This window comes from Colletotrichum jinshuiense, chromosome 2, assembly GCF_051148585.1.
Source record: "Colletotrichum jinshuiense chromosome 2, complete sequence".
Taxonomy (NCBI): Eukaryota; Fungi; Ascomycota; class Sordariomycetes; order Glomerellales; family Glomerellaceae; genus Colletotrichum; species Colletotrichum jinshuiense.
Window position 1 is genome coordinate 3,541,285 of NC_139309.1, and position 23,418 is coordinate 3,564,702.

Below are 23,418 nucleotides of genomic sequence, written 5' to 3' on the forward strand. Positions count from 1 at the left end.
ATAGCAAATCGCTCAAGCCATCAGAGTGCTTGCTTTCCACGGCTGGACCCGAGTTTCTACACTAGTGGAGGTTATGACAACAAAATTTTATTTTCTTGAATATTGTTTAATTCATGCATGTATTCTCCTCCTCGCCACCCCCGTTTCCTTTTTTTGTGTGTATGTGTGTATGTGTGTGTGCGTGCGTGTGTGCGTTGGCTGAGTGAGTCTAGTATCGCCGCGTATTTTGGTTGGTCAATTGACCTGACCAAACAAACAGCCGCATTTTCTCCGGCAACTCGAAAGGAGCCAGGAGGGAAGATCTGGCGGAGGCATCTTCCCTGCAATCAACGCGGTCAGAAAAAGAAGGGGAGAACCAAGTTCAGAAATCCAGTCATTGCCAGTATTGTCTCGTGCCCACTTATCCCATCAGTTTTGGCCTCAACATTAGGACAAAAATGTTATAGTCGAGTTCTTCTTTATTTTGTGTCACCCAACCAATCAAACTATCGAACGAGAGAGAAGCGTAGGTGTCCAATACCGCACGTTCTCATCGACCATCCACCCGTAATATACCAATCAGCTTCCTACTCTTTTCAACATCTGTTCTGGAATTTGATCTGAACTACTGTTCATGACTGACACGGGACCGAGTTTGGGACACACCACTGCAAGTCCTTACTTGAACCTGCCAATGTGCCCTTTACAGACCCTGCGCCGAAGACCCTCTAATAGTGGGGTACACCAATGCTTTGTAGAATAAGGTTGACAATGCTGAGGAACCCTTCACCGAGGATGAAGCCCTATTGCAACGGCTATATTAGCCGTGGCTAACAAATCAGACGGGCCCACAAGACTCACCGACGCCAGCACAATCAAAGGCGTACTTGACTTGCGTCTCTTCGAGATCCAGTACCAGCTGAGCATGCCGCCGACTGTTCTGGCCAAAGTGAAGGACGGAACGTTATACATGCCTGCCGTTGTGTTAGCTCGAAGGTATATACCGCCGGAGTCGCCAGAGGCACATACCAACCGCCACAGCAATTCCTCCCGGCACCAATGGTCGCCACGCCTTGCCGGTTGCCGTTGTCCTGAATATCGTTGTGATGGCAAATATGACACCAAAGCCGAAAGCCCACTCCCTAGCCAGGGGTGGCAAGCCCTTGCCCGTAACCAGCCTGGCTGTGAAGATCCATACATAGCTCGTGGGAACCTGGAACAGATCACCGGGGATCGTATAGACGCTGGATATTACCAATATGTCAGCGGTTGCATGCCTGCGACGATTATTGGAGGCGAATTGTGAATGAGCAGACTCACGCGGTATATAACTGATAGACAAAGGCGCTGACAATGGCTCCCGCTGTCGCTCCAATTACCTGGCCCCAGAACTGAGCATTTGGCGCGGCTCCAAGAAGATGGCCCGTCTTCAAATCTTGCATGAGATCACCCGCTTGTAAAGCGCCCTGAGCAAGTTAGTTTGCATTACGGGAACGTCACCAACGGTACCACATTATACGTACAGCTTCAGACTAAAAGGGCCACACGCAACGATGGTTAGCAAACTTAACAAATCCCATTGATTGAAGACTCGCATTTTTTGGTAACGTACCACGGCCCCCGCCACCAGATTGATTAACACGCTCGACTTGTGTGACTGCGGAATAATAAGGGCGAAGAAAAGCTGCGCAAGTTTACTGATCCCAGAAACCGGGTTGAGGTCGGTTTCGCCGAGTGCTCGTACGCCCATGATACTGAGAAGAAGTGCCATGAGAACAGCAACAACAGTTGCATAGAGGGGGACAAGATCGCCAAAGACGATGTGAATGGTCGTGATGCAAAGTAAGACTGACGATATAAGGCCGACTAATACCACTTTGTTGCTAATGAGCTGTTCTGGCGGTGCGTCCGCCTCGTCCACCCTGGAACTGTCAGTAGTCGACACTGAAGATCTACGAAGAACAACTGTGTTTCGTGCTTCATTGGGCAAAAGCCGCGAGGTACTTGTCGCATCCCGGTCCTCGTCAGTGTCCAAGGCTGAATAGCCACGATTTGATCGTTGCAAACTTCCTAGTTGTCGCTGCCACTGATGTAATACTTGGTACCAAAGCCCCTGGAGTCCCCCATCACGCAATCGTTGCGCCAGAGGGCGGAACGCAATGTAACCAAGGCTGACGATGGCGTCAGCAAGCATGATAGCCAGTGAGACCCATACAATCCAGCCTTTGCTGCCCGTCTCCCAATCGTCGATAGAGCCCGGTGCCCATCCCCGATACTTTGCGAGTGGGGAGAGCACGCCCCATCCAATAACGGCACCCAGAAGCATGTGCAGAGTAGTCTCAGGGCCCATGATGATGCCCTGACCAATATAAGCCGGGCTGGGGTTCAGTGTCCATAGCCAAATGCCGGCGGCATTGGTGCCGAATATGGGAATATTTCGCAAAGCAGGCAAAAAGTAGCAGCAGAGCGTATAGAAGCCCGACAATCCGAAGCATATCAGCAGCAGCCTCATGTTGTTTGCCCAGTCCTGATGAGACCCACTGTCCTGATCATCGAGGTTGGCATTCTCTGGGTCTGCAATGATCGCGGTGCGATCATTTCCGGACTCCGGCAGTGGCTCCGACCGAGCGTCCTGATCCGGTACCAGGCTCGCGAAGCCGCCCGATACGGCGTCCGGACCGGCCTTGCGCGTCTGACCGTGGAGGACGCCAATAAGCACGGCAGTGCTGAAACCGCTGGGAAATCGCAGCCTCTCACGGATGATGACCTGCCGACGGCTGGTTTCGACAATCAGTGTGCTTATCTTCAACTTCGATAAACGGCTTTCCTGCACCCAACTTACAGAGGGACGGCGAAGACAACGCCGAAGTAACAAAGGCCCAGGGACCATAGTATCAGCTTCCACAGACTGATGGTGAGCGGCCCTTGTTCTTCGGAAGTCATGAGGTAGTTCATTGCAGGAATCTAACTTGTTCGTCAGCAATGTTAATGTAGCCAATCTCGTCATTTCTGGTTACAAGAGGCAGATGACGAACTTGACAACGAAAAGAGGAACCTGGGGGACATACTACACCAACAAACCCGCAACCAAGGGGCATAATGGCCATACTTCCGGCCACCGTCTGAACGAGGACATTCTCGACGGGGGTAAAGGGAAACCGCAGGTGGCGAGAAAGCGCCTTGAAGATGCCGAAACCCATCAGACTGGCTGGCATGGTCATGGTGCTCACCCAACCAGTCTGTAGGCCGAAGTACATGTTCGAGAAGCAAATGACCAGGCCGACCAGCAGGCCGACCAGAATGCCACGAAGAGTGAAACTGTGGCCATGGATGACGGGTCCCTGCTTGAGAGTATCCTCGGAATCAGTGCCATGTCTAGGTGTCGCGCCGTTACCAACGGTATCGTCGTCGTCGCGGTAGCCCCGGTCAGGAGCCATGTCTGCGTTCCCTGCGCGATGACAGCCTGCCGTTGCGACAAGGGAAAGGCGGAGAGCTGAAAGGATTATTGAAGGCCCAAGCCCAAGTCTCCAGAGGTGGAAGAAGAGAAAGCGTGTTGCGTCCTTGTGTGACAATGTCTTGCTGACCAACCTGGTGACTGGACCGCTTCTCACCCGGCTAGTATGTGCATGGGAATGCTTGCTTGCTAAGTGTGGGTAGTAGCGCGATGTAGAGTGCAGTGTTCCCTTTTAGTAGGGCGGCTACAGAATTAAAGGATTGTCGTGCTAAGTGCGATGAATAGACCAAATCCCAATCACAGACAGCGTGTAGACGAGGCCCCTCATTGCCGCATGGAGCTGAGATACGAGTTTCCGTGATTAATTTCTTATCTGTTGGGTCCCTACATAATGCCATGTTCCCTTCAAGTCGCGCGCCGTCAGGCCTCCACTGTTGACCTTGCCAGCGCTAGTGCGGATCTGGTCCGGCCGGAACTCGGCAAATACTGCCTTGGGCGATGACGTGCGAGCCACGGATGTGCTTAGTAATCATCATTGTGCCCGTCTCACTCTACACTGATCACCCTTGACAGTCAACTAGCATAATGATTTACATGTATGGGAGCCTAGTCCCTTGATACCTCCATACAAATTTAAATTTTTTTACAACTCTGATGTCAACCAAATACATGCTGTAGGTGATCAGAAGCCGAAGCTGTCGAGCAGCGAGCTTGAGTCTGGTTCCTGGAAAATCGTTGGAGCCGACTGCTTTCCCTGTCCGCCTGATCTCATCTCAACGTGGAGGCTCGACATGGGAAGATCAGCCACCACTAACGAACTACGGCGCCGCAGCATTTTCAATGGGTTGATCTCCCCACCTAGCCCATGGGCAGTGCTCGTAGCCGGTTTCAGGAATTCCCAATTGCGAACTGTCAAGTTGTTAGATTCAACCAGATATCCCTGAACGACTCTGTGATACATACCCAGGTCCAAGCCGAGAAGATCACAGCCCATACGGTCGTAGAGTTTGGCGCTGTGGAGGACGAATTCCCACTCCACACGGGGAGTAACCTTCGACGCCCCGCGAAGCGTCTGAAGGGTTTTCTGTCGCAATTGAGAATATAGCACTACTAATGCTGGGTCATCTGTTAGGAAAAGTTTCGATCTCATGTCAGGCGTGCATGGTGTTTCGACTAGGGTATAAACCGGTGACTAAAATAGAGCGCAAGCGCACGTTAGGACCTGGGAGAATGAGTCACGGAGGGACGAAGCCGGAAAACTTACAATCAAGGCCCGGACGGCCATGTCCTTCCGGTTCAACATCCAGAAAGCCCATGATGCGAGCCAGCGATTGCCTTCCTTAGCTGCCACAGCGAGCACCTCCTCTTCCAAGAGCTTTCTCAACACCGGACCTTGATCACCCTCATACACACGGGCGATCGCCACTGCAAGCTGTAGGTCCTTGAGCTGGTTTAAACAGACGTTAACAGCATCTTGTAGATGGTCCGCAAGCAAGAAGAATGCTGCGGCGTATTCTTTAGGTCCTTCGAGTTAGCATTGTATGTTTTGTTGGGAACAGATGCAGCTTACCAAAGCGTCGCTTGCTAAGCAGCGCGTAGGCGTTTTTCAAAGCCGTCGTACGCCATTTGGGCTCATCAAAGTTATTTGCCAATAGCCGCTGTGTCGCCCCTTGCTCTCTGTTCCAATGCGCCATGCGCCAAAGCCCTTGGAGGACGGTCTTCTTTTTGAGAGCTAAGTAGTAGATGCTGCAATCTACTGGGTTCTTCATCTCGCTCTTGGTGTATTCATTACGAGCAACGTTCTCGAACTGTGCACGCTACATGTATCGTCAATACAACATGTGGCAGGTACTGGTGAACAAGGGGTACGTACCAAAGCGTTGCGATCGCCCAGCCACATGAACATGCCACTCTCTCTTGCATCCTCCCATCGCAGCGTGCCGTGACATTGCTTGGTAACAAAGTCAATGAGAACGTCCTGACTGGTTGAGTGATAGGCCCAGTTAATTTCTCGCCAGGACATTTGTATCTCGCTTGTCCGGCCCTTGCGGAGCCCATGTTGACGGAAAAAGAGCATGAATCGTGCTCCATTCTCGTCTAGTGATCTGCGCTGTTTCTCTACCAGCCCAACACATTCGACAATATCTGCCAGTTGTATTTGCTCATGACCCGAGAGCTGTTGGAGGCCGACCTTGGTCAGCCGCTCATTGATGGCATATGCAGTTTCCTCACTGAACGTTTCGTCTGCCTCGTCTGTTGACGCTCGGAGACTGAAGTGAGACCCGGATGCATGCATTGGTGAGGCCTGGTGTCGTCGTCGTCGTTGTCAGTACCTCCCCTTCCCCTATCATGACAAGGATCAAGTAGAAGACATACCTCGTCCACGTAAAAAGCTACCGGGTCGAGCCCAAGATAATCATCAACCGTCTCGCCCGCAATGAGAAACTTGAGCGTCTTGTGCAGGGACATGAGTACCTTTCGTACCGCCGTGCTCTTGCCTGCAAGAATACTCTGGCTCAAGAACTGAGGGTGAAAAACCGGTAGCGGGCCATTAAATCTTTGGACGGCTTCGAACAGATCCCAGACGCCGTTCTTTCTATGTGGTAGCTGCAGGCTATTGACTAACGAGCCAGACAGGTCGTAGTCCCTCCCGTGAACAAACATCTGATTACCAGAGCCAATGACTAAATGACCATCCCCTAGCCATGTAGAGTCGCCAATCGGATGCGGCGTAAATTCACGAATGCTAATTTCTCGAACTGCGGCCCAAGCCGGTCCTTTGTTGAGGTAGTCGAAACGCATCTGGCAGAGTAACACTACCTTGGATTGAAAGCCAACGGCAAGTATAGATTGTGAATCTGGTGTCGAGGTCCAGTCAAGGTCTTGTATGGCATTGTTCGTGCCGTAATCCTGTGTGAACTCGAGCCGAGCACCTCCGATATCCCAAATTGACAGCTGAGATCTGGTGGAATCAACGAGCGCGGCTTTCTTGAGAGTGCTGCCGCTGACAAGAGCAGGCTCTGAAAGTCCAGTCTCTGCTGAGGAGGTAGAAAGCCATCCCACTTGATCTCTGGTGTTGTCGACCCGAGCTGTCCAAAAATCTACTCGACCGGTGTGAGTGTACGAGATGGCAATGTCTCTGGCAAAAACGTCAAGGAAGCCTGAAGTAACAGGTGCCGACCCTGCTGGGTCTACCGGTAGGAGATATGCGATTCCTTCGGCATTTTGCAGCTGGAACTTGTAAAACTCGCGAATTGAAGTTTCAGTTTGGCCGTTGACATGCGCATCACCACCTTGGTCGGAGTATCGAGGAAGGTTGACTTCCCAGACGAGCCCTTCCTGCTCCGATGTGATCGTGGCAACATGTGCAACTCCATTTTCCTCGAGTCTTTGCCGTGGCAATATCAATAAACACAATGGTTTCCCTGGAATATCATACGATCGGCGGACTAGCAATGCTGCTCTTTGTTGCCGACAATCCCACAATGAGATGGTGCTGTGCTCCAGGAATATGACGAAACGACCTTTGCGCAGGACACATATGCGATGGATATGGGCGTTTCCTGGAATGACGCTCTGGCGTGAAAGACTAGACTTGCTGTTTTCAGCATGCGTCCAAACAATGCTCTCGCCCTCTTCAGTTCTAGAAACTACAGCACGGCCACTGAAATTTCGAACCATTTTCTTGATAGGTGCCGAATGACCCGACCAGATACAGCGTCGAGTGAGGCAATTCTGACCAGTAGCTATGCCGAGGAAGTCTACGAAATCTGCTTCGTGGACTTGAATCTGGCCATCAAAATCATGAACTAGCAAATGGAGTCGCCCGTTCTGTCGGTCGCAGTAGCTTTGAATCTCCGCATATTGGTAAGACCGGAAGTCAAGTAAATGTGACTTGAAGCGTGATAAGTTGACAGGGGACCTAGATTTACTCGTCTTTGAACCAACATCCTCCATGGCAAAAACGGCCATGTCTCCTGCGGCATTTGAAGCGACGCACAGTTCGGGGCTCTTATTCGCAAGCTTAATCAGATTTTCAACGGCAGTATCTCGCTGCCCGTCCTGGTCCGGGCGACGCTGAACAGCCAGTTCTGCGGCAGCAGACACTTCCCTCCCATCAATGATGAACGTAAGAAGTGGTGCCGGAGGGACATTGGACTTGAGACTTTGATCCCGGAGAGACGAAGCCAAGTCGATGGCCCCCCAGAGGTTCAATTGCCCAGGTGTTTGTGTGTCAGAACCGGTCCACACACGGACAACACTATCGGCGCATATGGTATATAGAACATTGTCGACGGTTTGCTCGATATGATATGGTTTCCGCCAACGGATGCTTGTTATGATGTCCGGGTGCCGCAAGTAGGCCAGGTCGAAGCGCACGTCATCGGCGCCATACGTCAACCGACGCCAGACCTTGACGAGACAATCCTGAAAGCCGACAGAGGCGATGTATGCCGAATCGTACGACAACTCTGCTACTTTCACAGGGTTTGGGAGGGCTTTACTCCACAGCTGCGTCGGCCCATCGGTTGTTGAGTACAGGTAGAGGGCGGAGTGGGCGACGAGGAGCTCTTCGGAGCCACCCCAGCTTAGGGAGATACTTTCGGCGGTATTTCGAGGGTCGGGAATCGGGAACGAAGACTGAAGACCCCACTGACCCGTGAATACGGCGTTAGCAGTTGTGCATAACGTGGCAAAATACAGAAGTGCGCGACAGGCTGAAGGGGTGAAGGGAGGAATAATACGGATCCCCAGTCAAAGGAGAGGTCCTGCCGTCGGAGGGAACTGCAAGGATGTTTCAACGCACCTTAAGCGCATCCTCGGTTTGTCCAAATGGTTTGTAGACTCTAATGACAGACTCGGTGCATGTGGCAATCTTGCCCGAGGATTCATCGAAAGCAACAGTCTGCAGATGGCTCGGGTCGTCGTCGTAAATGGTCTGAACGATGGATTCCGAGTCACCAAGGATGGTGAAAGCGCTGCCGGTTATGTAGACCTGGGATTGAATGGCCAGTCGTCAGCGGGCTGAGCAGTAGCAGTAGTGGCAGAAGTCGAAGGTGGCCGATGGCTCACATTGAAGTGTCTCGAGTCCCAGAAGCCTGTTGCAAGAGCTTGGAGCCCAGACCTCGGCCTGCCTGGGAGGACTGCTCTCATCCTACTAGCAGGATGATCGCAGCAGCATTGCTCGGGTGGGCGGAGGAAGCGCGATGATCGGGTGACGCGATGCCGCTACCGCTATTTGAAAGATGTCAGTTCGCAGTGGTTGGAGGGGGCTGCGCTTCAGCTTTGGAGATGGAGCGAGGTGTAATTAAGCGGTTCGCGCTGCCTTGGAGTGAAGCGAGGTTGATAACAGTAATAACGTGAGGTTGCTTCACACTCGGACCTTTGAGACCTGGGGTATGTGATACGTACCTCCTCAGGGTGCCCTGTGATAAGATAAAGCACCCATGGCCCCTTTTGGCAGTGCAATGACGCTAGCCTGCATATCTTATTGCTACATAGAAGACTGGCAATGAGACTCAACTTTAGACTCAATCTCATCGTCTCAAGCATACACACACTTACAAACGGGTTTTCATGCAGAGCCATGAATTTCGTATTACTCTTTTCTGCCTTGCGCAAGCGAAAGGGGAGAAGGGTTTATCCTCCTTCGAAGTCATCATCTGGTGGTGCTCCTCGTCTGTTCTGATAAATAGCCACCTTCCAATATGAGGCACAGCACCATGCAAATGCAGCTTGGGTATTCTTCTTCTGTTTTCCAACCCCCCAAAATAATATCCACGTGACCATATCATATAATCAGTGCTCATCGAAGACCAGTGTCACCATTTCATTTAAGCCAGCAACTCTCCATCAGTCCCTTCTGCCAGAGCCCCTTGTTTTGCTCTCACTGTCCATTCGCCGCGTGTCAGCAACAGAGAGCCTCTGAGCCTGTGCAAAGGAAAGCCTGCTCAGTTGACTTGTCGGAGCTGTGGGCATGCTCCGGTTGTACCGCTCTCGGAGCTCTCGCTCGAATGGTGTCGGCAGTGGAGCGAACGGCGTCATTGACGGTAGTCTGACCGAAGATGCCATCCCTGTCCATCGAGTAGGCGTGTCGGCCACCACTCCGTCTGTGTCGACGCCAGAACCCGGTGCGTCGTGATCCTCCTCTTCGACGGTTGGACCAACTTCTTGCATTCTAGAACCTCTGAGTGACAGCCCGCCGCCCCGCTCATGGACTGCCCTCGCTAGCGGTGCCGAGTTGCGACTTGGCCCGAGCCCAGCGCCTCTCCGCGAAGCTGAAAGGCTTGCTCTCATCGCCATGGATTGTTGCGATGCGCTCCAGTCCCCATCCCCTTTCCAGTGAAGCAAAAGCCGCCGCACTAGTTTCTTGCTATTTCTTTCCCTAACGTCCAGTGCAACATATTCTCTGCTCTTTAGTTGTAGCAAGGCAGATTGCCACTGACTCCAGTACCGTGATTTTAATGTCACTCTCCAGGCTTCCTTGGTACGATCCTGTGTCACTTCATGGTCTCGAGCCATGGCATGCCATTCGTCCACCCAGGCGGCAGTCAGAAGCTTCCCAGCACCCCGGTCGTTGCTACTCTCATCTCGCCATGTACCCAGCATGTGGACTAGACGATCCCGTTCCATCACAACGTGGTGCTGATTGGCCTCCCAGTTGATGTTGGTATGGGCGCGAGTCGTTGCCCTCCACCGTCCAAGGTAACCCTTTGTTAAGGTGGCTTTGACATGCTGTCTGCAACGCGCGTACGCCTTTCGAGTATTAGATCTCCAAACTGCCTTTGAACGCCATGTCTTCAAGGCATGGGTGACGCCAACATAGAAACACCCACGAAGCGCCCATGCAGAGATACTTCTGCCGCGGTCCATGTCGAGATGCCAAGACCCCAGTGCCATTTGTGCTCCTTGATGCACTGCGAATCGACGCGACCTTGTGCTAGTCTTGGCGATTGCTGAAGCTTGCCGTTGCCAGTTGCCAAGAACTTTGGTCTTGAGCATTCGGTCTGATATAGCCATAAGAGAACTCCCTCCCCGCGACAGTCGAGGTAGGACTCGCCCAGTCTGATATTCGATACCTCTCCTCTGCCCATGTAGGTTAACTGAACCGCGAGAAGGCGGTGCTCGACAAGCACTCTGCCATCTCGATAAGGAGCTTCGAATTAGCTTAACTCCCATCTTGGCCCTGAAGATCTCAACACTCGTGCCCATATGCCATTGGCCTAAAGAGTCATGTATGACATTAAACCGGCGGAACGATGCGGCGTCTTTTTCGCAGGACGACGATTGATGGCGCCAGAATTTGAAAACTTGGAGGGCTTCCTGCTTTTTGTGGGTATCTTCCACACGTGCCTGAAGTCCTTGTGAAACGAAACAAGCCGATTGCCATTGCTGTAGATATATGGCCATGAATCGGGGCGAATGGTGAGGTTCGGCGTATGCTGGACAAGATGCGGACCACAGGGCAAGAATATCCTGACCGAGTTTCTGCTGGGCGTGAGCAGAGGCGCGGTGCTCCATAAGAATATCATCGTCAGTGCGTCTTAGCCAAAGAGTTAGAAGGCGCGAGGTGAAAATGCGACGTCCCCTGAACTTGGTCTCAGCTGTCACCAGCTCCCACGGATCGAAGTGCCGCATCCGCAAGATGTGTCTTCTGGCCAAAGCTGTTCGCTCAAGCTTCTCGCGAGCATATTGTTTCCAGTGTGAAGTGCCTTTGAGGAGTACCAAATACCGCGCCGCGTTCCTCGCTCGTCGTTCCAGCAGAGCATACCGTGCCTCCTCTTCGGGATCTTCTTTTAGTTGCCCATTGATGAAAGGGCTTTCCTTGCGGTGCTCGGCGTCGCTTTGGGGAAGACTCTCGGCTGGCTGGGTATGCTCGTCGGGCTCATGCACAGAGGGGTCGCGGGCGTCAGGTTCATGCTTGTCGGGCTCATGCGCCTCGGACGCATGCTTGGTATTGGTAAGGTCGCCTCCATTTTGGGCCGGTTCAGTGGCAGCATCAGTTGGCAGCAGCCAATTAACTGTCCGGATGGGTTTAGATCGAACGGGAGGAGCAGGTTCATTCTCATTCTTTACGAAATGGGCGCTGGCGACTTCGACGGGCTGGACTGTAGTATCGCTAGCGCCAGGTTGCTCAATGGAACCAACGCCTGATTGATGACTTTGACGGGATTGCTCCGTGTTTCCAGCTGTTGAGGGTATGTAGCTTTGTGATGGTGGATTAAGACGGCCAGGAGCCTTCGCATTGAAGTGGTTCGGCCCCCAGTTGGCGCGCATCAGCCTTGGGGGATATGCAGGATCGTCAAATTGGTCCGCCTCGAAGGATTGCGGCAGAGACTTAAATTCGTCGGGTTGGGTTGGTCGGAACTCTTCGGAGAGGTCGTCTTCTGTCGTGTCAGAGCTCTGATCTGTTGCTGTGAGAACTGGCGATGGGGGAGAAGCCTCTCTGTGGCCTGCGCCGTCGCCATGATCTGACAGCGCCCTAGAGCCATCGCTGCGACTATCGAACTCGAGCCCGATGCCCATCCTTGACAGGACGGCGCGTAATTTATCCAGAAGCGATCCATCGCCGCGCTCGCCGCCAACTCGAAAAACGAGGCGTGATATGTGATGGTCTTCTTCCGGATCAATGCCGTGAAGCGGTAGAACGGCGTCGTAAGCTTGGAAAAGTGCGTTCGTTGCCAATCGTTCACCCTCCGGGAGGAGGTTAAGGTTCTCCTGTGCGGCCGAGACGACATCGTGCAAAATAGCGATTTCTGTGGTGTGTGTTAGTCGCAATGTGATTTCCGGGAACGTCGGTCGCGGGGCGAGAAGCACAGATAGACAACTGCTCAAGCAGACGAGGGTTTACTCACCTCCGTCACTGTAGTAAGACTCGGAGCTTTGGACGGACACGAAGCTGGATATGCCGTCACGAGGAGCCAGCGCTGGGCGATGCGGCAGCGACGGCATGTGAACTGGCGCCGAGCTGGGAGCATAATAAGATGGCGTTAGAATGTTTGGTAGTGTTGATGGTGGCCGGGGTTGCGATTGCAGCTATAGTCGCGTTGCCGAGAGCCTAGGTCGAGGTCGAGGTACCGTAGGCCAAAAATGCTAGATACATTTGATCACGACAAAATTTACTGGGGGACAGAGATGCGCGAAACAACCTAAGTCAGAATATCTTTGGGTGGACGTTTAGTCGCGTCGCAAGACTCGCACAGGAACGCTGAAAGGAAGGGAACAATGACAATATATCGGTCAGGGCGCTGGTGAACCTGCCATGCACATCGCGCGCAGGTCAGGTTGCGAAATGAATGCGACTGAACGACGGCAAGGTCGTGGCCAGGTCGAGGATGAGCATCCAAAGTCGAGGACAAGGTCTGGTGTCTTAGCGGCGCCTCGCCTTGAAGCAAGGTACTTGCCAGAGCTCCCCGACCTCCCGTCTTTTTCAGGTCTGTTTATTTCGCGTCCACCCACGTCTCGCTTCTGTTGCGACAAAGCGGTGGGCAGCAGGCCAGATGCTGTGTGGACCCGCTGCAGTTGGCTGGGTTGCGCTGCACCTTGGAGTCGCGACGAGACTCTGATTGGTCTAAATGCTTGACCCTGTGTCAATGTGTCTGCTGTACTTTCAGTCCCGCCCGCTCTAAGCTATATGTATATTTGCATAACCCCATAAAACTTAACATGGGCTCAACCCATCTCACTAGCTGCATGCATTTTCAAGCTTTCCCTCTCTCCCAGACCTCCCTAACTGAGGTACCACCTACATTGCTTACGCTTGGTAATTACTTTTACGTATCCTAGACCTAGAGCCGTCAAGCTTCAAAAAACCACTCTGCCTCTCAACCTCCAACTTCACCCCCCCGCACCCGTTCTATACAATTGCGAAGGAACAATTAAACGTACCTTGGCCAAACAATTCCCACTGCCATGGTTCGTACACGGCCCATTCAAAAACTTGCTGCTGCCGTCGGCCAATGCTCAGCAGAGGTGAGTTTGCTGGTCAGCCAGCACCTCGAATTCTATTCCCAGCTCCCGGGGTTGCACCATCCGGGCAGTAGCGCTGATGGTGCCCATATTCACAGGCTTCTATGTACGGCAAATGCATCGTCGCAGACTATAATGCCGTTCACAAGGACAAGTGCTTAAAGGAGTTTCTCAGGTTGAAAGACTGTTACCTGGTAATCCTCCACCAGTCTTTCATTTACATAATTGAACCCCAGTCACATCACTAACATGGGACGAAACCACAGGCAGCGGCTCGTAACGCCAAATAAGCACAATAAAATCCTCATAGAGCAATGTAATTGGCAACTACCTTTTTATTTTATTTTGTGGGGGGGGGGGGGGTTGCTTTCACTCTGAGGCTTCTTCGGACTATGCGGGTCACGGCATATAACCATTCAAAGCCATCATAAGTTGCCAACAAGCACACGTCGCCCATACATCTACATATCGTAGATCTACAGCTCAAGCAAGCGAAGCAAAAACGTCGCATGCTGCACCTCTTGCTCCTCCTCTGCGATCACCCCCTTCTGCTGTTCGCCCTCAACCTCGCCCTCAACCTTGGTGACCTCATGTTTGTCCACTGGTCTCCGCAGCGCCTTCTCGATGACCTTGGTTTGCGTCACAAACACCTCCTCCAGGCCAATGTTGTCAGGGTCACTGATGACCTTGTACTCCATCTTGATGTCATCAGTTGGCTGAAGCTGAGCCTTCTTCCTCAGACGTTGTACGCGGTTGATGATCTCTCGGGCCAGACCTTCATGTGCCAGCTCCACATAAAGCTCCGCATCCAAAATGGTGAGGACGTCGTTGTCTGAATTCGTCTCCAAGTTCTTGGAAGATTCGTCCTCCGTAAGTCCGCGCCTTACTACGAGGTCGCCCTCCTCCAACCGAATTCCGTCCACGAGGATCTCCTTCTTCTCCGAGTACTCCTTGACAGCATCGCTGCTGAGCGTCGGCAGTGCCTTCTTCACACGTGCCATATCCTTCTTGAGCTTTTTGCCCAGCACTGGCCAGTCCGCAGTCACACTGTACTGAACGTTGTACTTGGCCTCGTCCGACGTAAGAACAAGGTCTCTGATGTTCATCTCTTCCCTAATGTACGTTGAGAGTGACTCAAGATCCTGAAGGTACTGGGGGTCGCGATGAATGACCACAAGCGTCTTAAGAGGTGTCTTAAGGCCAACCGCCTTTCTCTCGCGGGAGACTCGGACCAGGTCGATGACTCTTTGCATTCTACCAACTCTGCGCTCGACTACTTCATCGAACAATTCCTGTCGCACTTCAGGGAACGGCAAGAAATGGACACTTCGCGCGTCTTCGGCCTCAGCCTCCTTGGGAATGAAGGGCCGCAGCTTCTGGTAGATAGTATCGGTGATGAAGGGAGTGAACGGTGCGAGACCACGGCACAGCGTGAAGAGGACTTCAAACAGAGTGTTGAGTGCATGTTGAGTATCCTCAACACCGTTCTCACCCTTTAGACGCCTTCTGTTCAGCTTGATGTACCAATTTGTGGTATTCTCAATGAGGCCAAGGAGCCGCGGGACGACGGTGTAAAGTCGGTATGCTGATCAGTGATTTGACATGTTAGCTGGGCTCAGATGTAACTTCGCAGTATGAACTCGAACATACCGCTCATCTCCTCGTTGACGAACTGCAACAAGCTTTGGCAGCTAGCCAAGATCCACCGATCCATGACGTTTTCGTTGCTTGACAGAGCCTTGGGATCCCAAGCGTAGTCAATGCCCTCGACCTTCTTGAGAAGCGACACTTGACCTTCAAAGAACTTGTAGCTGTTCCAGAGAGGCAGGAGAACCTTCTGCACAACCTCCTTCACGCCGGACTCCTTGAATCTCAAAGGCTCGGCACGCACAACAGGCGAGTTGATGAGATAAAGACGCAGGGCATCGGAACCGTACTTGTCCATGACAATATCGGGAACTGGGTAGTTTTTGAGGCGCTTTGACATCTTCTTGCCATCCTCGGCCAGAACTATGCCGTTAACAACACAGTTCTTGAAAGGAATTCGTCCAAATAGATGTGTACCAAGAACAAGAAGGGTGTAAAACCAGCCTCTTGTCTGGTCCAAACCCTCGGCGATGAAGTCGCCAGGAAAAGACTTTTCGAACTTGTCGACATTCTCAAAAGGATAGTGCTGACTTGCGTATGGCATACTACCGGACTCGAACCAGCAGTCAAAGACCTCCTCAATGCGTCTCAAGGTGCCCTTACCCATCTTGCTAGGGATCGTGATATGGTCAATGTTATCTCGGTGAAGGTCGGATAGGTCCCCAGTGTAGCCGCTCAACTCCCTCAGTTCCTGCACGCTACCGACACACACTCGCTCTTCCATGTCCTCACTGACCCACAAAGGAATGGGGGTGCCCCAGTATCGGTTTCTCGAGACGTTCCAGTCGCGGGCGTTCTCGATCCAGCTGGCAAAGCGTCGCTCCTTGACAAATGACGGCACCCAATGCGAGCCCTTGATGTTCTCCAGCATTTGAGGTATGATCTCGGGAATGCGAACGAACCAAGAGGGGACTGCTCGATAGATGAGAGGTGTATCGGATCGATAGCACATAGGGTACGAGTGCTTGAGTGTAGAGTCAACCACGATTTTTCCCGCTCCCTTCAGATGCTTAATGATGTGTTTATCAGCCTCCTTGACGTGCATTCCGGCGAAGTCAGAGATGCGGCTGGTAAAGTGGCCGCTGTCGTCAATGGGATCGGGAGGGGGTCTGTTCTCAGTGACAATGCCGGCGGCAACGGCGACATTGTAATCGTCCTCGCCAAAAGCCGGTGCCTGGTGAACGATACCCGTACCGCTGTCATCGGTGATGTAGGTGGCGTTCAGAACCTTGAAGGCAACGTCCTTGTACTCCTCGTAAAAGTAGTTGAAAGGGGGCTCGTACTGCCAGCCAAGCATGTCCTTGCCCTTGATCTTTTCGAGGATCTTGAACTTTGCCTTCTTGATATCCTTGTACAGAGTGCCAAGTAGCTTCTCGAGCAGAATGTACTTCTTGCCAGACTTCTCGTCCTGAATTTTGATATACTCGAGATCCGGGTGAGTGGCCAGGCCCAGATGAGATGGTAAGGTCCATGGAGTCGTCGTCCAAGCCAGCAAGTGAGTCTCGGGATCGTCAAGCAGGGGAAAGGAGATGACGATGGCAGGATCGCTGACGTCCTGGTAATTTTGATTGGCCTCGAAGTTGCTCAATGCCGTCGTCAGGGCTGTGGAGTAAGGCATGACACGGTGGCCCTGGTAGACAGCGCCCTTATCGAACAATTGCTTGAAGACCCACCATTCAGATTCCATGAAGGTTGGGTCCATGGTCTTTAAGCAAAAACATGTCAGCACAAAATGATTGTGTAGATTTGACGCGGGATCTACTTGCCTTGTAGTCGTTGTCGAAGTCGATCCAGCGGCCGAGTCTCTCGACGGTATGGCGCCACTCCTCGCTGTAGCGCATGACAATGGATCTGCATTCGGCGTTGTAGTTCTTCAAGCCAAGCTTCATGACAGCAGCCTTGCCAGAGATACCCAGCTTCTTGTCGATCTCATGCTCGATGGGCAAGCCGTGGGTGTCCCAGCCGAAGCGCCTCTCAACGTGGAAGCCCTTCATGGACCAATATCTCGGGATGATGTCCTTGATGGTGGAGGCCAGCAAGTGGCCGTAGTGAGGTAGGCCAGTAGCGAAGGGAGGACCATCGTAGAAAGTGTAGAGGGGTTTGCCCTCAGTCAGTTCGAGCTACCCGGAGTCGATTGTCAGTAACAGGAAGCAACCGCGGAGAGTCGAAGATGTCAAGGAAATAGCAGCGGGAAGTTTGAGCAGGGGCGGAGAGAGCTCACCTGGCGCTCAAATGCCTTGATCTCGCGCCATCTCTGAAGGATAGCCTCCTCTTCCTTCGGGAAATCGATGGACATGATGTCAAACGAGGATGTTGTCGGTGCCGAACACGACGAGACTGTAGCGGGGTTGTGGGCGTGGTTCAGGCAACTTGAAGATTTAAAAGCCGAATACGGCGCGAGGATCTGATAGTCAGTATATGACCAAGAAGAAATGATGTTGCGCCACGGCCTCCTAAAGTGTACCAGGCCGAATTATCAAGGACGGCGGCTCAAGAGGATAAGGGGAACGCAGAAGGATTGAGTGAGTCAAGACCAAAGATTGCGCTCGAGATCTTTGGTGTGACACTGATTTGGAGGGGTTCTTTTGGTGGGAGAGTGAGTCAGTGGGGTAATTTTTCAATTGACTTATCTCAAGCGCGGGGCAATCGGTTGTCGTTGCAAGGTACCGTTTCTCGTACTGGTCCTCCCTTACTAAGCCGGTTTGAGGTACGGGATCAAGCAGCCCAATTATGCGGTGAGGGGAGGTACATCAATCAATGTGCCCTCTCCCTGTCCATTATCCAAGAACAGGCACAGGCCTATCAGCCCTTGTCCCTATGCAATTCGCACCTACTTCCACCTGTGCTGTTCACGTACATGGCGCCTAGCAAAGGGACTATACCTGCCCAAAGAGCACCGAATCGAGGTACCTAGCCTAGAGGCAGGTGTCCAAGCAACCGCTGCCATCGCGCGAGCAACGCCACTCCTGCCTGGCGGGACACCCACCTACAATTATTATCGTAAACAACCCGATCTGACCTGACCTCACTTAACGCCACGCTATTTGTCCCTCTCCTCTCCTCTAATTCTCTCTATTGCGCACTATCGCATCATCTACGAGATATTTAACAGAGCTTGCCCTGCGAACAACCTACAACCGTCGTCGACAGGGTCCCTCATACCCCTTTCTCGAACGGCCGAGGGACCATCATCTAAGGTTCCGATACGGGAGCTGATTGTCACTGTGTTCAGCCAGCACCCGCTCCCCGTCCTCGACCGACTCGGCCTCTTTTGGTACTGCAGAACATACCCGACGCCCCCCAACCGTCAATTGCATTAGAGGCTCGGCCGCACATTTTCGTTCTCACTCGCGCCCACCGTCATGTCGTTTCTCTTCGGCCGGGCCAGGACAAGGCCCGCCGTTGATTTGCCCAAGCAGGCCAGGGACCATGTGACGAAGCTCGAAGGGCCAAATGGCGGTGCCAAGGTTCGTTGCCTACTCCCGTCCTATCTGCATGGATTTCTCGGCCAGACTGCTGACATGATCTTGGTATACAGGCCGAAGAGCTTGCCAAAGTCCTCAACCAGATGAAGTTCATTCTGCAAGGCACACAGGGTATGCATCGACCCTTCTCTTCCTGCTGGCCTCTGAACCCACCTTCGCCCTTCCTCACTCTTGGCCTCCACGGCTAACTTCGATCCAGAAGCCGATAGCAGTCCCGAACAAATATATCAGCTCATCACCGGCCTGATTGAAGAAGACCTTCTATACTTGCTTGCTGTTAATCTCTGGCGCCTACCGTTCGAATCTCGGAAAGACACCCAGGTCATCTTCTCCTACGTTTTCCGCTTTCGCCCATCCACCGCCTCTCCCAAGAGCGATCCTCTAGCATTGTCCTATGTTGTCAACAACCGCCCACAAGTACTACTCGAGCTGTGCCGAGGATATGAACACAAGGAGAGCGCAACACCTGCTGGCTCCGTTCTTCGCGAGGTCCTCAAGTCAGAGGCGGCCGCAGCCATAATCTTGTACGACGACAATGAGGAGTCAGGTTCCAGCAGCAAGGGTATCAATTTGATTGATAGGGACCGTCGGCAGAGTGGTAATGGCGTCTTTTGGAGGTTTTTCGATTGGGTTGATAAGAGCTCCTTTGAGGTAGCAGCGGATGCTTTCACCACATTCAGGGTAGGTTCTCATGCCCAGTTGCCCGGGGAGGTTATTTCTAACGTTAATACACACTATCTAGGAACTTCTCACAAAACACAAAGAGCTGGTACCGAGGTACCTGTCGGTAAACTTCGATCTTTTCTTCGACAAGTACAACAACATTCTCGTACAGTCCAACAGCTATGTTACCAAGCGGCAGTCCATCAAGCTCCTTGGCGAGATTCTGCTGGATCGCTCCAACTACAGCGTTATGACCGCCTATGTGGATCGTGGGGAGCACCTCAAGATCTGCATGAATCTCCTGAGGGACGATCGCAAGATGGTCCAATACGAGGGCTTTCACGTCTTCAAGGTCTTTGTGGCTAACCCACACAAGTCCATTGCTGTCCAAAAGATTTTGCTCATGAACCGGGAGAAGTTACTCACCTTCCTGTCTCATTTCTTGGAAGACAGGACTGATGACGAACAATTCATCGATGAAAGAGAATTTTTGATCAAGCAAATCAGAAACATGCCGCCGAACCCAGTACCACCTCAGAGACACGGTATGCCAGGTGGCAGCTAGTTTGAAGCAGGAGTTGCGGACTCTTGTCTTGTTGACGTACATGGTGAGCAACGAGGCTCGACCATCTTGCTTTGAAAGAGCGGTGCTATATCGGAGATGCGTTGGAGGTTCATTGCAGTGGTCAGAGTGCGAGTGAGATTACGTGGCGATGGGACATGCATTTGCGTCCGGCGTTCGAGGTGCGGGATTCCCAAGGCAAGGGGCATCAAATATATGGTTCATCGTGGCTGGGTTGAACTTCGTCACATTCGATAAATGACAGCGAGAAACAGCTTCTTGTTTACATCATGATACAACTAGTATCACATTGCGTATGTCTTGCTGTGTCCGTCTCACTGCTGTTTGGCTATCCATGCCTGTGCCTCGTCCTTGTAGTCTTCGCGCCACCTGCTTAGAGGTGGCCGTCCATCAATGATGTCCCCGACACTCCAGAGCATTCTCTTACGGTCCAGATCCTCGGTCACCTCGTTGTCTGGACATATGATATAGAACAAGCCCATCGCCATCTTCTGTTCCAGATACTCGGCAACCTGTTCCGGGGTCCAGGCCGCCGCTGGCTTTTCTTTGCCATGAACAGCACCAGCAAGGCCGGTAAACGTCCAGCCCGGAACTAGGAGATGCACCGTCGTGGCCGTGTCTCTCAGATCGAAGGAGAGACCTTCGGCGAGGGACTTGACAGCCGCCTTGCTGGCGTTATAAGCTGGGTTTCCTGGCGGGTTCGTGATGCCCTGCTTAGATCCTGTGATGACGATAGCTGACTTGGACGACTGCCCGTTTCCCACAAGAGGTAGCAGACTGCTTATACCATTGAAGACGCCGTAGAGATTAGTGTCGATGATTCTGTGGAAGCTGGCTGGGTCCTGCCAGCTCGATTTGGGCCCGATGCCGGCATTCAGAACCAGCAGATCAATGCTTTCTGGAACAGGCGCGGTTAGTTTTACGGTTCTATTGCAAAAATAGATCGATACTGCGAAGGATGATGTATGTAGGTATTTCAAGCTAGGCGACGAACCTCCAAAGGCATTGTTAATTTCGGCCTTCAGCTTCTCCCAGTCCTGGGATAGGCTAACATCTAACTCAAACGTCGCGACGGCTTCGTTCAAATTCTTCCTAGCCTTTTCGAGTAGCTCTGCGTTACGATCGACAATGAGAACTTTCATGTTGTGGCCGACACATTTCTTAGCGATAGCCAGGCCAATGCCCGAGGCGCCGCCTGTGATAACGGCCGTGTTACCAGAAGCAAAGACAGATGCCATAGTTTCTCAGAGGAAAGATGATGACTTTAATGTAGTTTATTTGCAATAGATTTTTCACTTTGTTACAAACCGCCAGTCTGTCACATTGGAATGTGCTTAACGTCGGACGGCAATCCAATCCCATCTGCGGGGAAATCACCGCTACGGACTTTAGCTTTATCGCCGTTAACACACGCTGACAGCGGATCTCACACTCGCAAGATCGGCGGCTTCTGTAGGGAACTTGCCGTCGACTTACAGCTAATTGTGACCGACTAGGTTCATTGTAGTAGAAAGCCAATTCGACGTCACACATTACCAGAAGCTGACACCTCAACCATAGACGCCCCTCTTTTCTATCCAGAGCCCACCTCACCTACAGAGGGGGCCCCCTTATAACAATTCAGAATAATACAATGCGTCCCAGAGTCTGCCGTTAAGCCCATTACCGCGAAGTCTGCGTGGGCTGTTTGGCCAGCATGACACTGACACTCTCACGCGCGTTCGAAGTCGCCCAGACACTGTCCTTGCCACCGCGCCGCCAATCATCTCCTGTGGCGTCCTCGCCGCCACCTCTTGTGGCTTCTCCCATGATTACCTCCAAGTCTCGTTTCTGGGAGCTAATCCAGCTTGTCACGAAGTTGGCAGGATCTTGACTCATCGATGTGAAGAATGAGTGTTTCGCCTTTGAGCTTGCAACGGCGGACACTAGTGTTGCCAGCTGCTCGTCCATTGCGGCAACTTCCTTTAGGGCGCTCGCGTATGCCGGGTTTGTGACAAAAGGCACCAACTTGGCCCGCAGTGGGTCGTCAACCGCTACCCGCACATCGTATATGGTTGGTAGGGGATCTTTATGGAATTCCTCATCAACTCGAACGGTGTACGGTAGGCTGACGGGGGGTAGCGGCCGGAGGTGAGGCTGGATGTAGTCATTCAAGTTGGGAATGATTCCAACGTCGCTACCGTTGACAATCTGCATAAATGTCAGGGTCGAAGAACCATAATTCTTGAGCACACGGGTTGCTTTCTACCTTTCTCAGAAGTTCGTCGCAGCGGAAGTTGCGCTTCTCTTCATCCTCCTGCAGACCCATCATCTTGATATACTCCCAGACAGCCAGAACGGCCTCTTGTCGGGACGCGTCCGTCATGTCTACGATATCGGCAAGCTCGGGGCTCAGCAGGTAACGCTCTGGATCTTCCTGGCGATGCAGGTTGATGGCGATGTTCATGTTTTCGTCACCACTCCGCTTGAAGGTGAATTCGTCAAAGTCTGACCCGGTCGCCACATTTTGCGAAGGCTGCTTCTTCCATTCTACAGTCTGATCTGACGCAGCCCTTGAGCGGCTCCGGTCAAAGTCGACATTGAGGGCTTTCAGGAAGTGCGAGAAACGATGTTTCTGAGTTGTGGGCGCGGAGCTTTGCCGCCTCGAGCTGGCGCTGCCGTCTTCTGCCACGTGATCCGAGTTCTGGGCATGCTCCTCTGCAGGTTCGTCTTGTCCGTCTTCGAGAAGACGGCCTTCGACCTTGACTCGGTACGAAGGCTCGGCGCTAGGAGTAAAATCGAAACTGTCGACGCTGAGTCCACTTCCCTGCCATGCCTGGTCTTCGACCGTGTTGCTGATCCAGACGCGAAGCGTCTTGTAGCGCTAAATTTCAACAATCAGTCGCTGTGCCACATGCGATACTTGATGTTGCTCGAGTAACTCTGCTAACCTTTGCATCCCGACCGACAGCCTCGACGATGTCCAGCCGTTTGCGCGTCATTGTTGCGTCCAGACGGCGTTCAAAATCGCGCAATTCCTTGTATCTCTGAGCGACCTCAGAATCTGTGATGCAATCTTCAACGCCATCCGGCAATGTCTTATCGGTGGGCTTTCGACTTCGGCGCTTCGCCAACTCGCTCGTGAGTGCCTGGCCAGGAGGATGATGTTGCGCCATGGCAGCCTGATTCATGGCAGCTTGCGGATGATGGCCCGGAGGCATGATGGGTCCTTTAGGCGGCATGTCAGCTAGTTCAAACTTGACGTTGTTGCAACTTGGGCAAAGGAAAGGATGTATCGTGTCGGTCAAAAGGCTAAGGAACGGGCATACCGATGCCGCCTCTCCGTTGATTTGGGGCATGTGGAGCCCGCTGGGGAACTTGCGGTGCGCCAGCATGGGCGGCGTATTGGCGGTATTGGGGCTGCATTATAGCGGTGGCTCTTGATGGGATGCGCGCAGAGCAAAAACTGACGGAAATTGTGTCACTGAGCAGGTCGAACGAAGACGTCGTTACCAAATGCTAGGAGTCGCGTCGTTGACCAACGCGCGTATGCAAAAGTGAATGGGCTGGCGGCGCAGGCGCAAGGCATACTGTAGCGTCTCAGACAAGTGCAATTGGCCAACAACGGCCTGGTCCGCGTTGGACCCACTATTTTGCTT

The 23,418-nt window shown here is 52.6% G+C and overlaps 7 protein-coding genes across 7 annotated transcripts; 1 reads left to right on the forward strand and 6 right to left on the reverse strand.

Moving 5' to 3' along the window:
• Window positions 1–707: 707 nt before the first annotated feature.
• On the reverse strand, window positions 708–3,416 carry EsH8_II_000934 (OPT oligopeptide transporter protein-domain-containing protein; the record flags this gene model as incomplete). The annotated part of the gene is made up of 7 exons (XM_083264232.1): window positions 708–782; window positions 841–953; window positions 1,009–1,223; window positions 1,300–1,445; window positions 1,592–2,756; window positions 2,822–2,943; window positions 3,048–3,416. 7 exons carry the CDS (start codon window positions 3,414–3,416, stop codon window positions 708–710), a joined length of 2,205 nt encoding a protein of 734 aa, XP_083121554.1.
• Window positions 3,417–4,115: 699 nt separating this feature from the next.
• EsH8_II_000935 (RAVE protein 1 C terminal-domain-containing protein) lies at window positions 4,116–8,587 on the reverse strand (the record flags this gene model as incomplete). Its single annotated transcript, XM_083264233.1, has 8 exons — window positions 4,116–4,342; window positions 4,397–4,625; window positions 4,698–4,948; window positions 5,004–5,250; window positions 5,307–5,738; window positions 5,810–8,086; window positions 8,241–8,429; window positions 8,507–8,587. The coding sequence occupies 8 exons, from the start codon at window positions 8,585–8,587 to the stop codon at window positions 4,116–4,118; spliced, it is 3,933 nt and encodes a 1,310-aa protein (XP_083121555.1).
• A 2,069-nt stretch (window positions 8,588–10,656) lies between these two features.
• Window positions 10,657–12,385, reverse strand: EsH8_II_000936 (uncharacterized protein; the record flags this gene model as incomplete). The annotated part of the gene is made up of 4 exons (XM_083264234.1): window positions 10,657–10,786; window positions 10,893–10,976; window positions 11,205–12,189; window positions 12,289–12,385. 4 exons carry the CDS (start codon window positions 12,383–12,385, stop codon window positions 10,657–10,659), a joined length of 1,296 nt encoding a protein of 431 aa, XP_083121556.1.
• A 1,493-nt stretch (window positions 12,386–13,878) lies between these two features.
• Window positions 13,879–17,345, reverse strand: EsH8_II_000937 (isoleucine--tRNA ligase ILS1; the record flags this gene model as incomplete). The annotated part of the gene is made up of 4 exons (XM_083264235.1): window positions 13,879–14,987; window positions 15,053–16,754; window positions 16,816–17,169; window positions 17,271–17,345. 4 exons carry the CDS (start codon window positions 17,343–17,345, stop codon window positions 13,879–13,881), a joined length of 3,240 nt encoding a protein of 1,079 aa, XP_083121557.1.
• Window positions 17,346–18,411: 1,066 nt separating this feature from the next.
• EsH8_II_000938 (Mo25-like protein) lies at window positions 18,412–19,762 on the forward strand (the record flags this gene model as incomplete). Its single annotated transcript, XM_083264236.1, has 4 exons — window positions 18,412–18,516; window positions 18,588–18,645; window positions 18,734–19,215; window positions 19,277–19,762. 4 exons carry the CDS (start codon window positions 18,412–18,414, stop codon window positions 19,760–19,762), a joined length of 1,131 nt encoding a protein of 376 aa, XP_083121558.1.
• Window positions 19,763–20,094: 332 nt separating this feature from the next.
• Window positions 20,095–21,018, reverse strand: EsH8_II_000939 (SDR family oxidoreductase; the record flags this gene model as incomplete). Its single annotated transcript, XM_083264237.1, has 2 exons — window positions 20,095–20,678; window positions 20,775–21,018. The coding sequence occupies 2 exons, from the start codon at window positions 21,016–21,018 to the stop codon at window positions 20,095–20,097; spliced, it is 828 nt and encodes a 275-aa protein (XP_083121559.1).
• A 424-nt stretch (window positions 21,019–21,442) lies between these two features.
• Window positions 21,443–23,185, reverse strand: EsH8_II_000940 (SWIB/MDM2 domain-containing protein; the record flags this gene model as incomplete). Its single annotated transcript, XM_083264238.1, has 4 exons — window positions 21,443–21,970; window positions 22,029–22,643; window positions 22,711–22,988; window positions 23,089–23,185. 4 exons carry the CDS (start codon window positions 23,183–23,185, stop codon window positions 21,443–21,445), a joined length of 1,518 nt encoding a protein of 505 aa, XP_083121560.1.
• Between the last annotated feature and the right edge of the window lie 233 nt (window positions 23,186–23,418).